Genomic DNA, 25,317 nt, shown 5'->3' on the forward strand with positions numbered 1-25,317 from the left:
TTTTTCTTCATGTGGCCTGGAAGACCACAATGATGACACTTTCCGTTGAACCTTGTTCTAGATTTGCTCATACTCCTTTCGTGACCTCTGGGTCCTTTGCTCTTGCTCCTTCCTCTCCTCTCCGCAATGAAGAATTGACCATTTTCTGAACTTGATGAAGAACTCCTTGTTTCTTCGTTCAACATATTATCTTTAATATTTTCCATAGATAATACACCATTTGGAGCAGAGTTACTTACAGTGACAACAAATGTCTCCCAGCTATCTGGTAACGACCCGAGCAGCAGCAACGCTTGTAACTCATCATCAATCTTCATGCTCATCGTGGCTAATTGATTGAGTACACTTTGAAAGTTGTTGAGGTGCTCGGTCACTCGAACGCCTCCCCGATACTTCATGTTGACGAGCTCTTTAATGAGAAAAGCTTTCTTGGCAGTAGTCTTTTTCTCAAATAAGGACTCCAGCTTCAACCAAAGCTCATGCGCATTGGTTTCATTGGCAACATGGTGAAACACACTATCGTCCACCCATTCACGAATATGACCGATGGCTTTGCGGTTCATCTTCGTCCAAATTGCTGGTGAGATCTCACTTGGCTTGGCATCGTCTCCCTCGATCGGCTCATGCAAATCTTTGCAATAGAGAATATCCTCCATTCTCGGCTTCCAGGTAATCCAGTTGGAGTGGTTGAGTCTGATCATGGTACTCCGTGATCCTTCCATTCTAGCAGCTCCCAGTCAGAACCAGAAGCTCTGATACCACTGTTAGGGAATGCGGAAGAATGAACTGAAGAATGGAAATCGAAATAACTCACAACCACAAGCGAAAATAAAATGAAAGAGAACACTGGGATTTAACGTGGTTCGGAAAATTACCTACGTCTACGGGTAACAACAATAAAGAACCTCTACTATACGAAGAAAGGTTACACCGAGAGAAATACTACTTCAAGACTCACACTTGAAGGGATACACTCTCACACACTTTATTTTGCTACACACACAAAACTCTCTACTTGGAGTTTTCTCTCTATCTCTCACTCTTGATCACACACAAGATGATCTCTCCCTTATTGTTCTTCTATATTTATTGCACCACTTCTCATGCCTTTATATAGGCAAACATCTTTGTGCAATTCATGCATTTGCATGTAACATGCATGGAAGCAAAGTCAATATTCTTCCTTGATCCATGCTCAATGTTGACATGCTCATCAATGCATTCTTCTTTCTTTGTCAAACAAATCAACCACCTACCACCATAAGGTTGTAGATTTGTTTCTTACCTTCAACAAAGGTTGCTCTAAGTTTCAACAAAACCAACTCCACCAATTAATAGGTCACCAAAGTAATAGGTGTGCTTGATTTACTCATGTGAACATCACATAGTTTTCACACCTCCAATAGGGAGGGATTGACCCTATCACAAGCATATATATATATATATACCAATTCAGGGAGATCCATCAGCTAGAAAACCAGAATGAGACTTGTAGTCCTCAAATCTTCAATGGGGTTTTTAAGTGCAACTCAATTAGCGCAATTCTCTGTCGGATATCTGCATTTCGAGGTTCAGATATGACACAAGGAAGATTAGTTATAAGAGAGATAAGACAAAAAGCCTAAAATAAGATGCTAAGACCCCATTTCAAGGAGACGTATTGAATTTCATTGAAATGCTAAGACTACAGAATGTGGTGCAACCAGTAACATGTACCTAGTTTAGCTAATTAATGGCTACTTCATTATTTCAAATTTCCTTTATGGTAAAAGACCATGTTATACATAACCCTGCATAATTCGTGTTCATCATAATAACATTCATTTCCCCAACTGAACTAAGAAGATAAAGTGAAACGAAGAGACAATAATCCAAACCAAATATGCAGCGGCATTAAAAATCTTAACAAATCTTTCGAGACACTGTTATTCTTTTCAAGTAATGATTATGTCAGAGCTGGAATGGGAAGGAGCGGCAAAAAACGAGATTACAAAACATAATTAGGCCATGATTTTCTTTTTTCTTGTTTAAAGACACCAGATGGTATGAAAACCAGGCCTACATATTACCAAAGGCTTACAGTTGATATGATATCTTATATATGTATCTACTGTACAAACTAAGGTACAAAACTTTGTAAACTGGCAACCAAGGACTAAATATAAATAATTTCTTACATGCCTTTCTTTCCATAATTAACAGGCATATAAATATTTAGGTCTTGCTAGAGGAATGAAAAGCTATTGATTTCGAAGTTTAACAAGGAAACAACTCCCTGGTCCAATAGAATCCTGCCGATCCCACTAAAATACATGTGTAAAGCTTCATACACTAAATTTTAAACATATCTTGCTAATTAATATCTATATGCAGCAATATAACTTCCATTATAAGCAATGTAGTTCAATCAAAGCACCGAACTGTGTTCGGGTGTAGCTTAACACAACAGAGTCCTTTGGTTCTGAACTATGTATTTACCTTCAAGTAAGCCATCAAAGTTGAGGGGGCAGGCTTTGAACTGTCTAGTTGGACAAGCACCAAATCCCAGGGTTTTGTTAAGATACAAATGGCAGAAAATGCTTCAAATCCCCAATTACTAGTCAAATTCCTGTCAGCATGCATTACACAAAAGCTTCAGGCCCCAAAGTTTAAATATAATCTGTAATTTGAATATGTAGGCCTCAAAAACCATAAAGTAAGAAGATACAGTGACTAAATAATTAATCATATTATAGTCGCAAACTGTACGTGCAAACAATATTAACTTAAAAAATGGAGTAGAAATTCAAAAGTATGAATACCTTAAGATACTGATAACATATTGAGTTAAGACCACTTCATTTAGTCAAATAAATATCAAATTTCCTCTGTACGTGGTGAAAGTCTGCCTGATACATATTCCATCCTGCGTCAAATGTACGTGTTCATCAATATCAGATTCATTTTTCCACCTGAACAAAATAAAAATACCAGATAATATTATTGGCGTACAACCTCCTCCTGTACAGCAAGAGGCCGATAAAATTAATGAAAGTATGAGATATAAAGTTTGTGAATTATTAGCAAGTAGTTCACCCAAGACTGTAGGTGGCTTTCAACCAAGTTATATAGCCTAGCCTTTCCGTTCGTTTACTGCATTAATTTATTTGACCTTTCAGCATGCAATGCCTTGTTCAATCTCAAAACATAACAATATAAAACAATGCCACAGCTACATATATCCTTGAAAAATTTGAGGTACTGAAGAATAGTCCGTACGTACCTCCATATCCTCAAGATGTTGCAATAGAACATCAGATTGGATGAACTTCTTCACTAGTTTAATCAGTCAGGTATTCGCTGAGAAGAACAAACAATCTCAATATCAATCAGCTGGAACAGTATATGGTTAAAATTTTGAATTTCATCTCTCTATTAGGAATTAGTACAAGATATAAATAAAGATTTGATCTAATGGAGATGGAAAGCAGAAGAATGATATTGAGGTTTATCTAGCAAGCATATATACCTACTTAGAGATGTCATCAGCTTGAAAACTCGAATGACATTTCTAGTCCTCGGAGCTTCAATCGGATCCTTAAGTGTAACTCACTTAGCGTGATTCTCTGTCGGATAAATTGATTTCCGGCTGAAGATATGATATAAGAAGGAACATAAGAACATTTATAAGTAAAAGAATACAAAAGATAAAAACACACATTAACACTGGTTCCAGGAGATGTATTGAAACTTAAAAAAAGGTCAAGGAGATGCGAAGACTACACAATGTAGTGCTTCATTGACTAGTTACAAATTGGACATGACTTATGATCTGTGCACAGATAGTAGCAGTCTTTTACTGAATGAATATCCAATATATCAATCGAAATTTCAGATAGCAGCCAAATTGGATTCTACACATGGTATATATGTAAGAGGTCTACTCCACTTTCTAGCTACCAGCCTACCACATAATCCTTAACTCTTTGCATATGTAAGATGCTCCTGTTTCATGCCATTATAAATATTTAATTAAGAAGCCCTCCAAAACTCCATTTTGAAAGTTCTTGACGAAGAACCTAAAGACACCCTTTGCATATGTAAGATGCTCCTGTTTCATGCCATTATAAATATTTAATGAAGAAGCCCTCCAAAACTCCATTTTGAAAGTTCTTGACGAAGAACCTAAAGACACCCTTTAAGTGAGAGCACAGGATGCCTTTTCAAATAAGAGATTCATATTTCTTACGGACATTGCCAAAGTAAGTAGGCCAAATAACGACATGGAGCAGATCAATGCTCAAGAAAGGAAAAGTGGAAGGAAAAATAATATGCCGCAAACAAACAGAGATAATCAAAATTCCAAGCTAAATAAGGAGAAGCAGAAATACATGCAAGGATGAAGATGCCTCCTGCAGAGGATGTGTTCATCATGTTGGATACCTGTTCAATTGAGTCATCTAATTATGAGGTTTGAGATGTGAGATATGTTGTGCCACTCCTTCCCAACTTCATTTTTGTATTTTCTTTCCAGAATTGGAGAAAATAAGATCGTCAAAGTATGCAGTGCTGTTATCTTGTAGAGGAAGTCTGGCAATGCCTTGAGCTTTGGACAACAATCAATTTCCAACTCAGAAAGGCGTGGCATGATTGTGATCTCAGAAGAATCCACCTTTGTAATTCCTTCCCACTCTTCCCACTTGTACATGCCACTAAAAGAGAGTCGCTTCAACTTGGGAATATAATTCATTCTTGTCTTCCTAGAAATTCAACTCCCGCATTTTTCACTTTCGACATGTCCCCTATCTTTAGAACTTCAAGTGATACCAACTTTCCAAGAGGAGGCAAAACTTCAGAAAACCTCCACCCATGGAGATCAACTAGTCTCAAACTGTGTAAAGAGTTTATCCAATATAGAGAGTCAGTGGTGCCAATTTGGCAATTCACAAAGGATAAGATTCCAAATTTGAATGAGGTTGCATTGCTTTCACTATTTCTGAATCAAGATGTCTCTGATCTCCATATTCATCTCTCTTGAAAATTGCTACCAATTCAGAGAGGTGCTCCTTATTCTCCAGCTGTGCTTTCTCCATCTCACTCGCATCATCATTTTTATTCCCCAATCCTGCTATTTTAAGGCTCCCCTGAAGGTGGTCGATGATTCCCAGATCTCCTAATTTCAGTGCTTCACCATCCTCCCTTCCATATGTATCAAACCAGTCTAGTGCTTGCAGACTTTTCAAACTCTCAATCCTTTTCGGTATGTACCTCAGCTCATTACAACCCAAAACATAGAGATGCTTCAAGTTGATCAACTTTCCCATTGCTTGGGGTAGTATCTCAAGTTTTGAGCACAGTCTAAGATCAAAAGTTTGTAGATTATACAATCACACACAGCTTCCGGTAATACTTCGAGAACCCGACTATTAGACAAATCCAGATATCTCAAATGAATCAGTTCACCAATCTCTTCTAGAAGTCCCACGAGTTTGTTACCCTTCAAATTTAATGTGCTCAGACATTTCATTTGCAAAATTGTACCTGAACTTATGGTTGTAAATCTTGAATCAAGGACTGTGAGGGTACGCATATGTTTGCAATTGACTGATGCATGAAATGAAAGTGGCCCATATTGTACATTTGTTAAGGACAAATGACGAACCTTATCATTCCATTCCTCCATTCTTCGATTGCCACCCATAGTAATGCATTCTCTCTTCTTTTTTTTTTTTTTTGAGAAAAATAGTAGTGTATGCATTCTCTTTTACTGAGGAATTGTACAAAATCATGCACAATATCATGCATTTTGCAACTATAAACATCATTTTGATATGAGCAATCATAAGCATATCACATCTCAGCTCTCTTAAAATCTTGAAAGAAAGACCGCAACGCTAGGCTCTTAAAATAATTCTCACCAACACTTCTCTTTTCTTTTTCCCCCTTAAATTGAGATAATCTTGTGACATCCAAAGCTCAATCAGATTATCTTTTTGTAACTTATAATCTTTGGGAAATATTGCACAATACAAAAGACATCTTCTATCTGGAGGCGTTAAATCATAATAACTTAGTAATAGTGGTTGGAAAACCTTTTCCTCTAATTCTTCTAATTCCCATATCTCACTATTTAGAACACCCTGCCATTCCCCTATTGTTTTTTTTTAAATCACAATAGACTACCTAGAGTCTTTACAGCAAGAGGCAAACCTTTACACTTTTTTCACAAGGTCCTCACTAATAGCTTCTAACCCAATAGTGTCGCCTTCTTCTCCATCCCAAAATACAATGTTCTTGAACAATGCTAAAGAATCCCTATCACTCAACTTGTCTAAATGGACTATGCTATTGGTTGCTCTCATCATTTTAGCAACCCCTTGTTTTTGTGTGGTTACTAGTATTGTTTGCACAACTTTGCATTATTTCTGGTAGTTTCAAATTTTCCCACTTTCTTTGGTCTTCAGTCCACACATCATCTGGGACAAGGAGAAATTTCTTATGCTCAACATTTGACCTTATACAAAGAAGTAGAGTTTCTAGTTCATTTGAACTGCTTTGGACTCCACCTAAACTCTCAAAGATCGCTTTGGCAATCTTAATCTCATCAAATGGATCTGAGACACAAACCCATACTTTTTTATCAAAATGTGCTCTAACTTTTTCGTTGGTTAAAGGCTAATTGGGCAAAAGTTGTTTTCCCCATCCCCTCATCCCTACAATAGGGATGACAAGGAATCTTCCCTCATCTTAGTTACTCTCTCTCAACAACTTGCTCAAGAACATCTATTTTTCTTCATCTCGGCCAAATATCTTAGATATATCGACCAAAGATGAAGTCTTCTGTCGTTGAATTAGTTGTTGATCATCAGGCCAACTATAGCGGAATGATGAAAGCTATATAATTCTCTGTCAGCCGCTATCGAAGTTAACTTCTCATTCAGTTCCTTTATACTTTTCGCAAAAGTATGATTATGAATGACCTTATTGACTTGGCCAAAACAGAAGCAACTGGAGGGCATGGGGAGACATACCTTCTTCTTGGTATCTGCTTCCTCCTTCACTTGTTGTTTGAGAAGCTCAGTGTTCCACTCATCTAGCACATCGTCCATTTCATACGATACATCTTTAATCTTCTCCAACCAGTCTGCCACCTTAGCCTCCATCACTTGTTTCTTCTCTGCATCCTCGAGCACTGCCTGGATGGTTTTGAGGTTGCTGCTGAAACTTTTGACATCTTGGTCAGCATTCAAGACCAGCTTCACTGCTTCATTTGTGTGTTGATACACTACTGAAGCCAATTGCTCCAAAAGCACATAGATGAGTGCCTCGGCCATTTTCCACTGTTAGAGCTTAGTTATAACTGAAAGAGAAGAGAGCTGAATATGAAATTTCTGGATGCGTGTGCGCTGACCTCTTCTAACAATGATATATGGTGTCCAATTTTATATTAAAGATGAGGTAGGGACTTATGAAAGTGCATAAATTATTTGTTCCAAAAAAGCATTACGAGTATGGCCATATAATTATTGCGATCATGAAGAAAGAAAGCACCACTCAGCACCGAAAGAAAGAAAGATGGATACAAACTTCTTATCTTAGTTATCTACACTCTTTACAGGTGATCGACCTTACAATCCAATCATGCATCTGCAACTGTTGCAAATGCATTGCAATAATGCATGGAAGCATTTGAATTTCATTGTTTAAAAGAATAAATGAAAGAACATAATCTCAGAGTATGCCAGTAAAGAATAGCCAATTTTGTGCATCAGAATTCACTTATATGATTTGAGTTTTTCATTCTTTGTTCAAATGAATATTAGCTCTCCCACATGAAAAGTCGTCTGCATATAATGTCACATTCCTTGGTAATTTATAACTGAGTAGTTCACCAGTCACCACTCAGTTATAAGGAACAAAGACCAGTCGACACTAACCAAAGTCTTGTGCTCCAGTTACTGAACCACAATTTAACGTCAACTGATTTTGCATCTTCACGCCCCTTATCCCAGTAAAACACTTATCAAGCTTGAGATACTGAGATTTCAACATGAACCTGACAACACAGTTGTAGCTTAATACAATGGACCTTGACCACAGTCTAATTAGAGCCACAGTAACAGCAGTTATTGGGCTCCATATGTTTTTGTTAGGATGCAGTTGTATAATCTGCTTAGAAATCCCATTTAGGTACCAAACCTAGTCAAATTTAGTTTCACTAGAAGGAGCATAATTTCAAGCTCGAGTATTACATACACATTGAATTGCTTAAGATGCTGATAACGAATTGAATTAAGGGCCAGTTCATTCAAATGCATACCAAATTTCCGTTACGGTGAAAGCCTGTCTGATACATTATCCGTCTTGCATAGAATGTGTTAATCAGAATCAGAATCTTTTCCCCACCTGGAAAAATAAACAAAAGATGACAGTACCGAAGAAAATATAACAACCAATCCCTGTACCCTTCAGCTCAATAAGTGCCCTTCCAGACATTGTAAACTAGCAAGCGGTTCACCAATAACCCTGAACTCAGTTTCATAGCTAAGTAGGGGTGAAGGTAATTTAGTTGTCTCTGAAGTGCTAAATGCTTTGACTAATTTATATAGAAGAGGGCAGAATACAGGTTTTTGCTCCCTCCTCATTTCTTCCATGCACACAACGAAATGGGGAGTTATGATTCTTTGCCTCTTTGGTTTTCAGGCCTTCAGAGGATCCTGGCATCTCCCCAACTAGAGTTACCGATGAAACCATTTAAAGCGATTAACACATAAATACTTTAGCAAAACAACAGTCGCATAAATACTATATTGGAATGGGTGATTGCATTTCCAGGAGTGATTGGTTCCCGTAAACTGCTACAGAAGAGGAATGCAATGTACATAAGTGAGAGCAATTGTATGTTAGCGTGAGTGAGCTGTGAGTGAGCTGTGTAAAGCAACAAACATGTTACTCATGGTGCTAGAACAACTAGATTCATCAATAAAGATGATGCTAATAGCCATCAAGGCCGGCTTTGGGCTAAAGCCACTAAAGCAACAACTTTAGGCCCCTGATTTTAAGGGCCCCCTTAATCATATACACATAATTAAAAAAAAAAATTGGGTCAGAAAAATAAACTGTGACAACGTTTTTTACGGTAAACGCTATGAAAAAAAAGAAGGGCCGGACTTCAAAATACCACAATAAAGAACGAGATTTCAAATTTAGAGCGCCACTTCTCTCACCTTTGTAAATCAAAACTATTTTTTAGGATCCATTCAGTCTCCTAGATCTTTTCTCATCAGTCTTCGTTCTTCATCCAAGCATTCCTCTAGGTGAGTTCTCTTGCTTTTTCAAACTTTCTCTTATCTATCATCTAGCTTTCACAGTTTATACTCCCAATCTTAGTGTTAGAAACCTATGTCTTATTATGAGTCTTCTCTACCTCAGCGACAGTCTATTTATCCATCCTCTCAATTTTAGTCTAATTTCAATTTCGTTAGATAATAAAAACTTTAAGAGTTGAGATATTTAATTTGGGTCTGAGTTATTAGAATGTGAAATTGGGGGTTAGGGTTTCTATTTATTAATTTTAATTTAGATCACTAGTAATTGTTGACAGTTTTTATCTATGTGAGATTGGAGAGAAATTGTCATGGTACCCAAGTCTCGTTGCTGGATAGCCACGCCAAGTCCCCAAAACAAAAGGTTAGTGCGTGCTTGTAATAGTTTAGGATCTAATTTTCTTTGCGGTATCAATTTAGATCTTGATTTAAGAAAGTAGATCTGAATTGGCTCATTTCATCAAGTATATAGCTTAGCTTGATTATGAATATGCTTTGCTGATTTATATATGTATACAAAGAAAATGGTGATTTTGTTTCAGTTATTGGAGTTTTGGAGCAACTACAAGAGGACCATTGGCTTGAGTGAAGATCAGACTGTGTCTTGGGTAATGTAATGTGTGTCGTAACTGTCATTTCTATCTTTCTTGTATGTATCTAGTGCTGATTTTCTTTAGCATCAGTAGGAAAATTTAACAATCTTCTATGTGTGAGACCCCTCTAAGAATGTATTGATCTTTCAAGGATATCAGTAAGTCAATATCTTTTGACTTTGTGGACAAAAGATATTGACAATGTAAGTCAATACAAAACCTTATTGGTTGAGACAATGTATTACCTGAGCAATTTTACAATATAATACAATAATTACTTGTATTTATATTTGTTGTTATATTACTTTACTAACAGTTATGATGCAACTACATCTTACATTATGTAGAACAACAATTTGTAAGCACTTTGAAATGAGTAAAGATAGCAGTTATTACATGCTTGGATTGCTTACAAACTTTTATTAACCATACTTGTTACTGTTGCATGTGCTAAGAGGAGTTTTTCGAAGTTAAAGTTGATCAAATCTTATCTTCGATCAACTATGTCTCAAGAAAGACTGAATGATTTGGCTATGTTATCGATTGAAAAGGAGTTGGCGGAAAAGCTTGAGTGTTCGTACTTAATTGACACTTTTGCTTCTAAAAATGCAAGGGCAATTTTTGAGTAAAAATGTACTGATATTTGTAACTTTTATATTTTTGTTTCAAATATTATAGCATTTTATTATTATTGAAATTTTTATTGCTATGTTTTATTGTTTCAATTTTTTTTGACAAGAGGCCCCAATTTTCCTCGTCGCTTCGAGCCCTGGAAATCTCAGGGCCGGCCCTGACAGCAATGCAATTGTCCAATTCATTTCCTATAAATAGCTAGACTTGTATCAATATCAAATATCAATATCAAGCAATATAATCATCTTATTCAAGTTGGTATCAGAGCAAGAACGCTCTGTTCTTTTCCTTTTTTTTTTTTTTTTTCTCCCGGCCGTCGTCCTCTCGTGCTCACCGCCGCACTCCGGCGCCTCTCGACGTCGCCGTCAACCTTCCGCTGCCCCTCGCTCATCGACCTTCAGTCGCTGCCCTCCACGCTCGGCCCGAAGTCGCTGCCCTCCGCGCTCGGCTTGAAGTCGCTGCCCTCCGCACTCGGCCCGAAGTCGCCATCACCGCTGCTCACACCGCTGCTCCGTCACCGCTGCTCACACCGGCGCTCATCGATCCGCAGTCAACCCGACGTCGCCGTTCCACCGCTGCTACAGAAGCAAGAGGGGTTTAGGAATTTTTCGGAAGGGTGTGGGAATTTTGTCGGAGATTCAACCTTAAATACCACCCGGGTCAAATTTCAACCCGACCCGGCCCAGAAACATTTCGACCCGGCCCGATTTGACCATTTCGACCCGGACAAATTTAACCCGGATCCGACCCGACCCGTCTAGATCCGACCCAACCCGGTCAACTCAACCCGACCCGGTCAACCCAACCCGACCCGGTCGGCTAGCTTCAATCAGTGCATACTCACCGACAGTGCAAGTGCACTGGCGACAGATTGTTCTCCATTTCTTGTGTGTTTTTTGCTGTCTACTCCCTGATTTTTTACATTGTTTCATTTTCAATGGGTTATGGACACGAAGCGAAGGGTTCTCAGCTCCCTGATGTTCCGACCTTTGAAGTATCTGTCAAAGGTTCTGACAGTGGTTCATTTGAAGGCGCCAAACTCAACGGAACCAATTTCCGTAAATGAAAACGACTTATGGCTGCTCATCTTCGAGGCATGCACAAGATGGGACATGTCACCAGCGTCACTAAGGCTCCTAGTCCTGAGGATATTGTTGCCTATAATAAATGGGACGACGATGATGGACTTGTTATGTCTGTCTTGTGGAAAGCTATGAATGATGAGATAGTTGATCTGGTGGAGGCATGTACCACTGCGCAGGCATTATGGGAGACACTGGCCGGCTTATATACTAATGATTCTGATTTCATACAGGTTCATGAATTAATGTGCACAGCTTTGACAATACACCAGGATGGGCAACCGGTGGCGCACTATTTCACCAAACTAAAGAATATTTGGGCTGAGATTGATGTGAAACGTCCTTGCATGATAAAAAATCAAGAGGATATTGTTTGGTACCAAAAAGAGAAGGAGCTTGAACGAGTTCACCATTTCCTAAAGGGTCTTGATGCAAAGCATACCAGTGCGAAAGGCGAATTACTCCGAATGACCGAACCACCTAGCCTACTCATCGCTTTCACCTATATCCGAAGGGATGAGTCTCAGCAGGAGAGAATTCTTCAGGCACCAGCTGTCGTTTCCAGTTTCACTGTTCATGCTCGATCTCCGGCACCACCCCTTCCATAAGCAACTTCTGCTCCCCTTCACTGACGAGGACCACCACCAGGTTTCGGGAATCAACCTCGTCCTCCTTGCTCTTATTGCCATGATACTAACTATGCTCATGCGACCTGTTGGAAATTATATCCACACCTTAGGCCTAAGAGGCCTAATTATCTTCCCCGGGCAAAAGCAGCTCTTGAATTAGTTCCAGAACCCGATATCTTTGGTGTGGTTGGGCATGATCATCATACTGCTGGAGGAGCACCTATAGCCTCGGTCGTTGGCCGTGGTCAAATTGGTATGACTTTCAATATTTCTCACTCTGTTAGTTTTGATACATGGATTATTGATTCTGGTGCATCTGATCATATGACTTATGACAAATCTTATTTTACCGTACTGTCCCCTCCACCCGTACCCTATGTTACTAATGCTAATGGTGAGGCATTCCCCTTGTTAGGGACATGGTCTGTTCGTATTACTCCCACCATAGAGCTTCACAATGTACTCTATGTACCTGCTTTATCTCATCATTTGATATCTGTTCCCCAATTGAACGCTGACGCTCATTGGTCTGTGACCTTTTTTCCTATGTATGTGATATTTCAGGATCTTCTCACCGGACGGGTAATTGGTCGGGGGTATCTGAGGGGCCGGTTATTTCATCTGGATCTGATATACGCAGGGGAAAAACTAGGGGGACAGTCTCATACCGCTTTACTCTCCACTTCTGACAAGCTAAGTGAAGTTTGGTTATGACATCGTTGCTTAGGGCATCCATCTTTTAGTATTATGAAAAAATCCATGCCTACTTTATTTATTAGTGTGGACGAGTCTTGTTTATGTTGTGAGACATGTGTTTTGGGCAAGAGTCATCGATCTACTTATTCCCCTAGTACTTCTACTAAAAGTTTTCTTCTTTTTGAATTAATCCATTATGATGTTTGGGGACCCTCTAAAGAGTCTACTGTATCAGGAATGCGATATTTTGTGTCATTTATTGATGATTGCACACGTCTTTCATGGATTTTTCTTCTTAAAAATAAAGATGAGGTTTTTCCAGGTTTTCGTGCCTTCCATACCTCTGTCCAAACACAATATAATGGCACAATTCGAGTTTTTCGTTTTGATAATGGGGGGGGGGGGAATATGTGAATCATGTCTTTCAAGAGTTCTTTAACACACACGGGATTGGTCATCAAACAACATGTCCTTACACACCTGAGCAAAATGGGGTTTCTGAAAGAAAAAATAGTCATTTACTTGATATGGCTCGATGTATTCTTTTTGGTGCACACATGCCTAAATACCTTTGGGGTGATGCTGTCATTACTTTCGCCCACCTTATTAATCGTCTTCCATCTCGTGTCCTTCAGGAGAAAATTCCCTATGAGGTGCTTGCATCTCATGTCTCATTACCCTCTTTTCATAATCTTCATGCCCGTGTTTTCGGTTGTGTTGATTTTGTTCATCTTCCACAATATCAGCGTTCTAAGTTGGATGCCTAGGCAGTTAAATGTGTGTTTGTTGGGTACAGAGGACATCAGAAAGGGTACCGGTGCTATCATCCCCTTACTCGGAAGTACTATGTCACTATGGATATTACCTTTTTTGAGGACATGAGTTATTTTTCCTCTTCTGATACTGCTCTTCAGGGGGAGAATTCATATTTTGAAGAGCTGTATCATGGAGAGGGGGAGACAAGTGAGCCAGTCGATACGGTAACAGGTTCCGTTGAGATTACCAATGTGTCAGCCACACAGGCACCACCGGAGGTCGTCACTCAAGAGATTGAGGCACCAGAAGGTGACAACACAACTGCCCCTCATGTCTCCCGTACCACTGTTTATACCCCTGATCAATGCTCTCCTGGTCCAGAAGATCACTCATCTGAGGTTAGTCATTCTATTAGGGCTAATAGTAGAAAATATGTTTTGCCAAATAGGTTTACTCGGGGACAACCAACAAAAAAATATGAACCTACCCTTCAGACTAAAGCCAAGTATCCGGTGGTAAATTTTATATCTACCAAAAGATTATCTAAGTCATATGAGTCATTTGTGAATCAAATATCTACTGTATCAGTACCTAATAAAGTGCAGGATGCATTGAGAGATCCAAAATGGAGGAAAGCAATGGAGGAAGAGATTGAAACATTACAAAAGAACAATACTTGGGAGCTTGTACCTCCACCATATGGCAAGAAGACTGTAGGATGTCGTTGGGTGTTTACAGTGAAACATAATCTAGATGGGTCAGTAAGCCGGTATAAAGCACGCTTAGTAGCGAAGGGGTTCACCCAAACATATGATATAGACTATGATGAGACATTTGCACATGTTGCAAAGATGAACACTATCCGGGTATTGCTCTCTGTCGCTGCTAACTTGAACTGGCCACTTAGGCAGTTTGATGTTAAGAATGCATTCCTTCATAGAGAACTAACAGAGGAAGTATACATGGATCTTCCGCCTGGATATATGGCCGCTTCCTCAAGTAACTCCGTATGCAGATTGAGAAAGTCTTTGTATGGTCTTAAAAGATTCTCACAATTCATGAAGAAAATTGGCTACAGACAAAGTAATTCATACCACACGTTGTTTCTCAAACATCAACAAGGGAATGTAACAACCCTAATTATATATGTTGATGATATGGTAGTTACTGGGAATGATACTGTTGAGGTGGATAGATTACAGAAACAGCTTGCCACAAAGTTTGAGATGAAGGACCTAGGTACACTCAAGTACTTCTTAGGCATTGAAGTAGCCCAGGGAAGTAATGGTATCTATCTGTGTCAGAAGAAGTACATCCTTAATCTACTAACAGAGACATGTATGTTGGACTGCACTCCCATTGATACTCCTATTGAGCAGAACTATCGGTTAGCAGAGTATCCAGATCAAGTCCCTACTGACAAACCTCGTTATCAGAGACTAGTTGGACGCCTGATTTATCTATCACATACCAGACCAGATATTGCGTATGTAGTAAGTGTAGTAAGTCAGTTCATGCATAATCCCAGTGAGGACCACATGGATGTTGTTGTAAGGATCTTGAGGTACTTGAAGTCAGCTCCGGAGAGAGGAGTAATGTTTTCTAATCACAACAATATCTTTGAGGTTTGTGGCTTCACAGATGCAGACTGGGCTGGAAATATTACAGATCGGAGGTCCACATCAGGGTATTTTACCTTTTTGGAGGTAATCTTGTTACGTGGAGGAGTAAGAAACAAAATGTGGTAACTCGATCTAGTGCTGAAGCAGAATACAGAGGTATGGCTCAAAGAGTGTGCGAGTTGTTGTGGCTTAGGAATTTGCTACAAAATTTGGGTGTTAAACCTAAGTGTGCTATACAGTTGTACTGTGACAACAATGCAGCTATTGATATTTCACAGAATCCTGTGCAGCATGATCGTACAAAACATGTAGAGATTGATCGTCACTTTATAAAAGAGAAGTTAGACGCTAAGATCATTTGCTTTCCATTTTTCCTACAGAAGAGCAACTTGCGGATATACTCACCAAATTAGTGTCCAAGAAGGGTTTTTATGACTTACTTTGCAAGTTGGGCATGGTTGATGTATATGCACCAACTTGAGGGGGAGTGTTAGCATGAGTGAGCTGTGTGTGAGCTGTGTAAAGCAACAAACATGTTACTCATGGTGGTAGAACAGCTAGATTCATCATTAGAGATAGTGCTAACAACAATGCAATTATCCAATTCATTTCCTATAAATAGCTAGACTTGTATCAAGATCAAATATCAATATCAAGCAATATAATCACCTTATTCAAGTCTATAGACCCTGAGGCAATTCTGTTAAAAAAAGCTATCCATGGCAACAATCTTTTAACTTGAGAAAAATATAATTAGCTCAATTTTCTTGACTTCACTGCATGATAATAAAACACGACAATCTGGTAATTAAGGACACCATGATTTACGTTACTTTCACTGCACATTAATCAAATAAATTCTCTAACTTTTATTCACATTAGTCCAAACACTATTTCCTTATTTTTATAACAAAGTCGTATGACTCGTATCAAGACCGTTCAGCACTTTCTGTACAGATCAAGCATTGTTTAAACTTTAAAGTCTAACCTATCTATGCTCTATTTCATCCATTTCTTTCTGTGTAAATAAAATAATACAAGAAAAGAATAAATAAAAAAGCCTGGATAAAGGGAGCACACATTTATTTATGCATAGCAAATTAAAAAAAAAAACAGGCAGGAACCTATTTACAACTAAAAAAACTCCTAGCTATCTCACAGAAAATATAGCAGAGTTTGCTTCTTCAATTCCTGAGGGACAATATATCACTTATTGAAGCCTATCAATTCATCATCAAAGAGCCTATAGCCAAATCCATCTAAAATGAAGCATTAGGATTAATGTCTACTATCTTATCTATCACCTATTGACAGTGTAAAATTAGAAAAGGAATAATAGCTTGAGATCTGTCGCATACAATCTGTCCAAATGCAGCTGACAAAGTCAAAGTCATTCGTGCATGTCCGAACTTTCATCCATCCAAGATATGAGGCTGTTGACATGAGGTAGGCATGCAGAAGAGGTTAGCATGCAATTCCTTACTATCTCAACCTTTGTCAAGTCTTGCTGCTGAAAGTCATAAGCATATAGCGAGCCATCTTCGTCTCTCTTAAAAATAATATCTCCCTTGATCCTCAAAGTGAAATAAGGAATCATGTCTATAACAGAACCCACTGTGATACTGTGATACTTTGTCCAGACTTCCCCGTAGAGACCCTTCAACATCCAGATGTCAATGCAGTTTATATCCTGATGAATGACAAAACCCAATGCACCTGCCATTTCAATAATCCTGTCATGAGTTCTGCAACTTCTGGGGAGTGGTATTTGGTGAAACAGTTCCTTGTGTACTTCCACAGAAACAATGTAATCGCTCCGATCAACCTGAGGAATCCAGTGCAAAGCTCCGATTGCCGAAATAGGTGCATATCCAAACCAACCAAAGAGCCCAAATGAAGGGCCATTCACCTCTTTCCATACTTTTTCCCAAAGACTCAAAATCTCACAGCTGACAAACCCCAAATCATCCCGAAACAAATGGACTATTTTATATTCACCCGTTACATCACTCAATGCAAAACCATAAGATTCATTATATGGACGATGTAAGGTACCTAGAGGGAGTGCAATCAGCTTCCTGGTCACAGGATTCATCACCACAAGTCCACCCGTCTTAACTTTATTATCAAGCAAAATTAGACCATTGCATGTGGCTCTGATACTTCCCAAGCAACTTAAACTGTACCCTCCTATCTCAGCCTTACCATTTTTTATTGCAAGAAACTGAACAGAAAATTTTGTAGAGTTTAGGGACAGGTTGCTGAAAGTAGGGATACAATTTGGTGGTAGAAGTTTTGATTCAACTAAGACAGTGTTTGGATTCTGTTCTGGAGCAGATGCCATGGAAAAAGAATATGACCTTTCCCATATTGGCAATAGAAAAATCAAAACAGATTCAGACCGCTGGAAATGAGCATCAATGAATTTGGGGTTTTTAATTATGCTATACCAAGGCTTGCACACAAAACTTGACCTCTGAAGAGATTCAATAGGAAGTCGTACAAGGATGCTTGAAATGCAATCTTTAGGGAGATAAGGGATATGTGTTTCTTGGGGTAGTTTTTTCTCATTCTCTGTTTTCCTGCTCAATAATCTTTCCTCCACTAGCCTCAACAAGCGTCCCTTCTCACCATCTATTGATTTAGCCATCATCAAGTTCAGCTTAAGGTCTTAAAACCTGCAGATAAATTGATGACGTTACAAACCTTCCGGTTTTCAGGTGAAGAGAGAAATAGGGATACAGAAGCCTAAATACGGGGAAATGATACACAAGAGTTAATTCTACTTCACAAAAGTATCATTGAATCTACAACAAGTATGGTCATTAGTGACCATGTCAGTGGTCACTAAAAGTAGGATATATGGCCACTAAATGTAGTTAGTGACCAAGTTTGAGTGGTCACAAAAAGCCCCTCACTGATTTTAACATAACTTAAAATATCAAAAACTTTGCATCATTTAGCTCTAAATCAAGTTCTTAACCCATATATAAACTGATCTATCATTTTTTAGTAAAGGACCACTGAACTGGTAGGATCAAAAAGTTCTGATTTGGTACAACCGTACAAGGGTGGCATAGCAATAACACTTTAATTTCGTCAAGGAATAACAGAATGGCATAAACCTTGTCAGTCACTCTGAGTTCCATTTCATATAAATAAGACATTGGACACATGACTTAATAACCAATATTGAACCTGAGTTATCAAACTAAAAGATATCAAGAGAACAGTCGGATGATACAATAACTGAAATCCTTGAAACTTGAAATGCATTCAGCAGGTACAACAAAAAGAGTAGATGGGTAACACCTAAAACAGTCTATGACTTTCCATGTTATGTACCAAGTTAGTAGAAATGTACTCCAATAGGACCACCTCAAAAGAAAGAAATTCCTCTGCTCTCGACAAAATTTATCGCATGCACATATAATAAAAAAATTAGGGACAGTTGTAAATCCAACTATCACTCCATGCACAAATGCTTACGAATATTTCAACTTAAGCAAGTACATAAACACAGCCGATACTTTCCCCCTGGAGCTGGCAAAATAACACAATTGTCCACAAACACAATTTTTTTTTTCATCTAAGGCAATGTATACAGAGCATTTCCTTCATATGAACAACGAAGACTAAACAATTAAAAGGTAGTTACAGAACATTAGATACTCTGTTACCTAATGTAATATTTCGTAACAATTATATCACATAAATGAGCTAGGCATTAACTTTCTGTGTTTAGTAAAATGTATCAGGTTCATTTGTTGTTAAACAACTAGTGTTGAGAAGATGTGTGTAACGTGACTATAATCAGCCTTCTTTCAACCAAGCCACTACCACCAATTATGAATTTGGCCCCTTAAATCTAATTTTAAGACTAATTCATGCCATTTTTTATATAGCTTATTACATAGATTTACTAGTTGAATCCAAAAACAACAGAAAACACGTCAGTGTTGTTCCACACCAAAAGATCAATAACACATAAGACAGAGCTGAACACAAAACTAATACGAATTCAGTATACTATATATGACCTCACATATCAACTCAGAATTCAAATTGCTTCAGCTCGAATATTATGGCCTGACCTAAAGCAAAGAAACGAGGGTATCTCTAAAATTGTAGCCACGGAGCTGAAGCAATTTCGATAGGCCCGAGAGAAATTTTGAAACGGAATCATCATCATCATCGTAACCAAAAATTGGATGAGAGATTGAAAATTTACCCAGCTGATAGAAGAACACAACGACCGACGGAGTGATTGATATGAAGCACTGATCGAGGCCTTTTTGAACGCTAAAGATGAAACTGAAATGAGGAAGAAAGCAAGCTGGAGAGTAAAGATTGAACCTGGTGATGATGAGACAACTCGGAGAGTAGAAAGTTAGCTCCTTTTTGGAATCCCAATAACAACAAATGAAGGCCGGCTCCGGCTCCGTTGTATCCAAAGCCATTATCTTTATCTTCATCTCAATCGCGAAAAATGGTTGACGATTGACCTGACTCCATTTTCACCTCTTTCTCCAGTTCTCTCTCTCTCTCTTTTTGGTTTGACAAACATAACCCTGGAGTTGCCTTGGTCTCTTTCTCTCATGTATGGTATACCTGAGTTTTGATTTGTAGGGCAATATGGCATATTCTATTCCTCCTAGTTTGATCAGTTTGGTGAGTTTTGTTTGTAGTTGTATGTATGTGTGTGTTTGTAAGTTTATTTCTATCAAAGAAACTATATATTGTTGAAAAAAACACGTTATGAGTTTCCAACATATAAGAGGTGATTAAATAATTAACATTCAATAGTTATCGGGTATTATTTAATTATCATTGTCATCATAATCACGATGTAATTATCATAGTGTAATAAGATGAGTAAACTAATTCCATTTTTCAACCCATTCAATTTACCCCTCCCTACTTAATTACCTACAGCTACAAAATTTACTCCTTTAAGGAGAACTTTTATTACTAGCTCGGATTTGATTAATGGTGTGTTTTATTCCTTTTGAAAGAGTTACACAGATTCGATATACTTTCTTGAATACTGCATTACATATTTATTGCACTTCTCTGTGGCCAAACATGGAAACAATGACACAAATTAAAGAGAGGGCCGGGAGGGATGTGGAAAGAAGAGTTTAGATAGGCCTATATAGCCATGCATGTCTAATTAATTGTCTATATAGGCCTAGTTAGATGAATGACAAGCCACTAGCATTTGAATCCTGTGAATCCCACTGAATACATTTGTCAAGTCTCATATTCTAAAATTTTAATAAATGCAAAGTAAAATATACATGCAACAATATAATTTCCAATTCCAAGCAATATAGTTCGATCAAAGCACCAAGCTATGAAACGATGAGTTTAACTTTGGATTTGCACCATATTTACCTTCAAGGAGCCCAACGTAAGTTTAGATGACATAAAATGCTTCTAAACCCCAATTAATCAAATTGCTGTCAGCATGAAATTACAAATGGAATATGAAATTTTGAATATATAGCCTTTGAAACCACAAAGTAAGAAATACGATGAATAAATAGTAATCATATTTTGATCCCAAACTGTGCACACATTGGATTGGTTGAGGCTATTTCAATCAGTCAAATGCATATCAAATTTCCTGTGGTGAAAAATCACGCTGATATATATTCCGTCCTACAAATGATGAACACAAATTCAAATCAGATATCATTTCTCCATGCCACCTGGACAAATTAACAAAATCATATATTACCTAACAAATTAACAACTAACTCCTCGGAGAAAAATAATAACATGACTTCATGAGATATAAAAATTGTGAATTAGAAAGAATACCTGTAGGTGCCCTTCAAATACCCTTCAAATTAAGTTATTTGGCTTTTCGATTCGTTTACAGTTTACTACTCTAATTTGACATTTTAGCATACAATTGCTTAATCTTGAAACATTACAATATAACAAAATGTAACTTCTATATACCTTTACATTCAACCTACTCATGAATATCTATATCCCCATACCCGTAAGATGTGCTAATGTACATCAGATTGGATGAACTCCAACTTTAGTAGTTAAACCACCTTTAGCTGTGAAGAACAACAGTTTTGATATCAAATAGGAAGTTGGTGCATGCATGACAATCTTCATTTCTTGGTCTGTAATCTATATCATAAAGAAAGCCATCTTGTAAATCAAAAGGTACGGTCATAGAAATATCATATTTGTAAACTATGCTCTAAGTTGTGAGATGAAGTGCACTGTTTTAGTGTTCTAGGGAATTACAGTTGAATACTGTTGTCTAAAACTATGCTCTAAGAGAGAAGATAAAGGTATTTGGCATGCATTCATAGTCAACTCAGGAGTCCTAAGTTACCTGCAAAACTCAAGGAGCTCAGATGCCATGCGTGTCACTCTTTCTAGGAAAGGTATATTCTCACTTGCATTCATGTAGTTAATATCATTTAGGAGTCAGCTTAAGACTTGTTTAGGTAAAGATAAGTTTGTTGGAAAGTTTTTCAAATATTATCTAGTCCTTAAATAAGTTATTTGATTGAGTTCAATTTTGGTATGATAAGGTTTGATTGACACTAAAGTGTTAGCTGTTTGGATTTATGTTAGTCTTTTTCTTTGATTAAACAAGATTTGTACTAATTCTTTTTTATTGACAAATGTTTTCAAAAAAGTTTAGTGTGATTAGATTTCCTATTATGGGGGAGTCCGAGATGGGTGGATCTTGTTCACTCTGATACATAGTGAACTTCCAATTTTGGCACACTTTTCGGTCAAATTTTTTCACTATAAGTGATTTAATATTTAGATATGTTATTCAAGATCATCTCTATAAAGTTTCATCTAATTTGACAATTGTTTGAGTTTTTAAAATTGAGATTTATATGAACGGTTCACGTTGAACAATTATAATTTATTGATTGATTTAATCTAATTTCAATACCTTAGCGATGTCCGAATTAGATGAAATTTTGTAAAGATGATCTTGAATAACATACCTAAATATTGAATTGCTTATGGTGAAAAAGTTTGACCGAAAAGGGTGCCAAAATTGGAACTTCACTATATAATTTCAGAGTAAAGCTTCACTCTTGATAGGGAATATATATATATATAGCTAAGTGTTCTAGGGTTCTTGACAATTGAATGTATTCCACATATCTGAGTTTGTGTTATGTACATTTGCATCATACTCATTTGTATCCAGTCTTGCTTGTGAGAGTGTTGACATCTATGATATCACAAAGAGATGAAGAGTGATTGAGTCTTGGAGAGAACAACATGTGTCAATTGTCAAAAGATCAAGCAAAGAGGTTGAGGTTGTGATGAAGAGCCATAATCAAATCTTGTTGTGTGTATAGTATTAGGTCATTACTTCTTGTAATCTAGTTGTGTTAACTTCGATTATAATGATAAATTTTCAGTCGCATAGCTACATAATAATTTTGTAAAGCTTCCACATAATTTCCTTCGGATTGAGCTGACATATGTTACGGTCGTCATTCAATTCAAAGAATCTCCGTTCCAGAACCGTACATGAGATTTTCACCTTATGCGGCTCCTCTTTTATGTGCATAATGAAAAAAAGACATGGACTAAAAAAATATTGAAAGAGTCTCATTATAAACTGAGCGAGGCTAGTGTTTTTACAAGAAATCTCTAGCAAATCTTCTTGTAAAATATATTTCCTTAACATCAAGTATGCTGGCATTATATTATATAAAAAAAGGGCAACCCCAACGATTTCTTTGTCTTCAACGCTCTAAATTTTGCAGGTTTTAGTCACTTCAACAATCTTCGATGGTTATCCACTTATACGGATATCGAACGAGATGGATGTTTGTTGTCCCAACTATTCTTGTTAGTCCCAATCATGATAATTGTGTTATAACCTATTATGTTGTTAGACGAACTTGTTGTGTTGAATGCCAGTAAATTGTTTTTGTTATTGAAGGAAGTGACATTCACTTACAAGCCACATTGCCTTTTTTTTTTCCTCATTAAAGTTTTTGCACTTTAGTCATATATCTTGTGTGTTCTTATCCTATTTTTTTGTGCTTATTCAATTATCATCAAAACGTATGTTGCATTTTTAAATACTTTTAGAAGATAAAAGTACTTAACAACGCATCTAGTTGTTATATTTTAAAAGCACTACAAAAAACATATTGTTAAACATGTTATATGGCTCCAGCACCCCATAGTCTATTGGAGGTTGCTAGACAATGCAGAGACACTAGGATTGGGAGCTGACTTTGCAAATATGGTATTAAAAAAATGGGGTAAGCCAATAGAAGACTGTTTTCTACTTTGGGTTTTCTACTTAGTTATATATTGGATAAAAGCAAAAAAAAAGTCAATTAAGCATGAATTGTTAAGTTATCATGTGTTATATGTTAGGAAACACCGAGGCGCATAGGGAGAACAACGAGTCATGCTTCATCCGGAGGCAATTGATTTAGGATTCAAAACCCTGACTTACTTTTCAATTATTAATTTGTATTATGGTGGAATATACTTCGCAGTAATATTAAAAAAACGTAATCAATAATTTCTTTAACTTAGAAAAGTAGTATTTATATTTAATATATATTTATTTCTTATTTTAAAAATGTTCTTATCCGAGAATATCAAGTTGAGAAACATAGGGTCACCTCTTTGCAGTACTACATGGATAATTACGGTAGAGAGTATAGTACTAGAAATCTCGATGAGAGATTGATATTTACACTCCAATAGAAATTCTATATAAAGAATTTGATAGAAATATAAATTGTGAAAAGTAAGAGTACCAAGCTCGAAGATTACACTAAGAAAGTGGTCTACTTAATTAACCTCCATGAGACTAATAGGTAAACACTCTTTTTATCTTGAGAAAGTGGTCTACTTAATTAATCTCCTATGAGGTAAATCTACAAGCACTCTTTATGTAAAAGCATGTATATCTAAACTCCTCCACTTTAAACAACATGTTGCAGTAGACATGGCTTCGTTCTTCTCAGAAGTACATATGCTTCCTACCAGTGGTGTTTGTTTTGATGGTTCTAACCATGTCTGAAGTAAAAACACATATTCGCATCACTAACGAGTTGTCAAACAATATGAACCTAACCCTTCATTGTAAAATCAAGGGATCAGACAGCGATCTTGCAACCTAAGTACTCTTGTACCACAATTGTTTTGAATTCCGTTTCTACCCCAACATTTGGGGGACAACACAGTTTTACTGCTCTATGGCCTAGCCGTCACACTTTCACTATTTTGATATCTACATTTACAAAATGGATCTCACATGTTATTGGAATAAAAATTTGTGTCCGTGGAGTGTAAAACCAGAAGGTCCTTGCATATTACAGAGATTACTCTATCATTAGGGTTATCCAGTGTGGGATGAAGATGAAATGATAGACACACTGAGTAATATATAAGCATTCTTTACTTCTTTTTTTGTGCTAGATAATTAACTAATCTTTGCTAACATAAAATTATTATTTTTGGTTTCAGAACTAAGAATCAGGTGTCATAGAATCATATTGAATCATGGCACATTGTGGCTTGGAGGGCAAGAATATATATTCACCGCATCATCTTCTTTTAGAGGACGGTAGCTGACAAGGCATACACGAATATTCGTTAAAAAACACAACCTAGCTACATGGTGCATGTTGTCAATTTTTTTAAACAATATGCAGATTATGTTGTTAAAAAGTACAACGCACGTGGTTGAAAACTTACTACAATGAAGAGTGTGTGTTGTAAAAAAAACTACAATAACGTGCATGACTTAATTTCTACAACGTACAATGCACGTTGTTAAAACCTTTTAAACTTTTAACGACGACTTTAACATCTAAAACATGTGTTGAATGTTGTCAATTACATTTTATAACATTGCATGTTGTTAAAAGTTTTTTTTTTCTAGTATCATGGATCGATGTAGAAAGAAAGACTTTAGTCTTTTCAAAACTGTAGTATAATTACAATTTTACGTTTGATAAGTG

General features: G+C 37.2%; 2 protein-coding genes, 1 long non-coding RNA gene and 1 pseudogene across 5 annotated transcripts; all 4 read right to left on the minus strand.

Annotated features, from left to right (window-relative positions):
* Nucleotides 1–2,744: 2,744 nt before the first annotated feature.
* Nucleotides 2,745–5,366, minus strand: LOC126793335 (uncharacterized). Of its 2 annotated transcripts, none has more exons than XR_007672052.1 (4): nucleotides 4,423–5,366; nucleotides 3,513–3,628; nucleotides 3,263–3,339; nucleotides 2,745–2,905 (listed from the first exon to the last, which is right to left on the minus strand). It is a non-coding gene; the product is annotated as an uncharacterized LOC126793335 (long non-coding RNA). The 2 variants fall into 2 exon arrangements; XR_007672051.1 differs by having other exon boundaries at nucleotides 3,509–3,628.
* Nucleotides 5,367–5,873: 507 nt separating this feature from the next.
* Nucleotides 5,874–6,651, minus strand: LOC126795752 (putative disease resistance protein RGA3; annotated as a pseudogene).
* Nucleotides 6,645–7,346, minus strand: LOC126793332 (putative disease resistance protein RGA4). The gene is made up of 2 exons (XM_050519822.1): nucleotides 7,011–7,346; nucleotides 6,645–6,923 (listed from the first exon to the last, which is right to left on the minus strand). The coding sequence occupies exons 1-2, from the start codon at nucleotides 7,311–7,313 to the stop codon at nucleotides 6,831–6,833; spliced, it is 396 nt and encodes a 131-aa protein (XP_050375779.1). The 5' UTR covers nucleotides 7,314–7,346; the 3' UTR covers nucleotides 6,645–6,830.
* A 9,020-nt stretch (nucleotides 7,347–16,366) lies between these two features.
* LOC126793321 (F-box only protein 8-like) lies at nucleotides 16,367–19,892 on the minus strand. 2 transcript variants are annotated; one of them, XM_050519809.1, is made up of 2 exons: nucleotides 19,673–19,892; nucleotides 16,367–17,994 (listed from the first exon to the last, which is right to left on the minus strand). In XM_050519809.1, exon 2 carries the CDS (start codon nucleotides 17,967–17,969, stop codon nucleotides 16,707–16,709), a length of 1,263 nt encoding a protein of 420 aa, XP_050375766.1. In that variant the 5' UTR covers nucleotides 17,970–17,994; nucleotides 19,673–19,892; the 3' UTR covers nucleotides 16,367–16,706. The 2 variants fall into 2 exon arrangements, with proteins under 2 accessions (XP_050375766.1, XP_050375765.1); XM_050519808.1 differs by having other exon boundaries at nucleotides 19,548–19,892.
* Between the last annotated feature and the right edge of the window lie 5,425 nt (nucleotides 19,893–25,317).

The sequence above is a fragment of the Argentina anserina genome, chromosome 5, assembly GCF_933775445.1.
Source record: "Argentina anserina chromosome 5, drPotAnse1.1, whole genome shotgun sequence".
Taxonomy (NCBI): domain Eukaryota; kingdom Viridiplantae; phylum Streptophyta; class Magnoliopsida; order Rosales; family Rosaceae; genus Argentina; species Argentina anserina.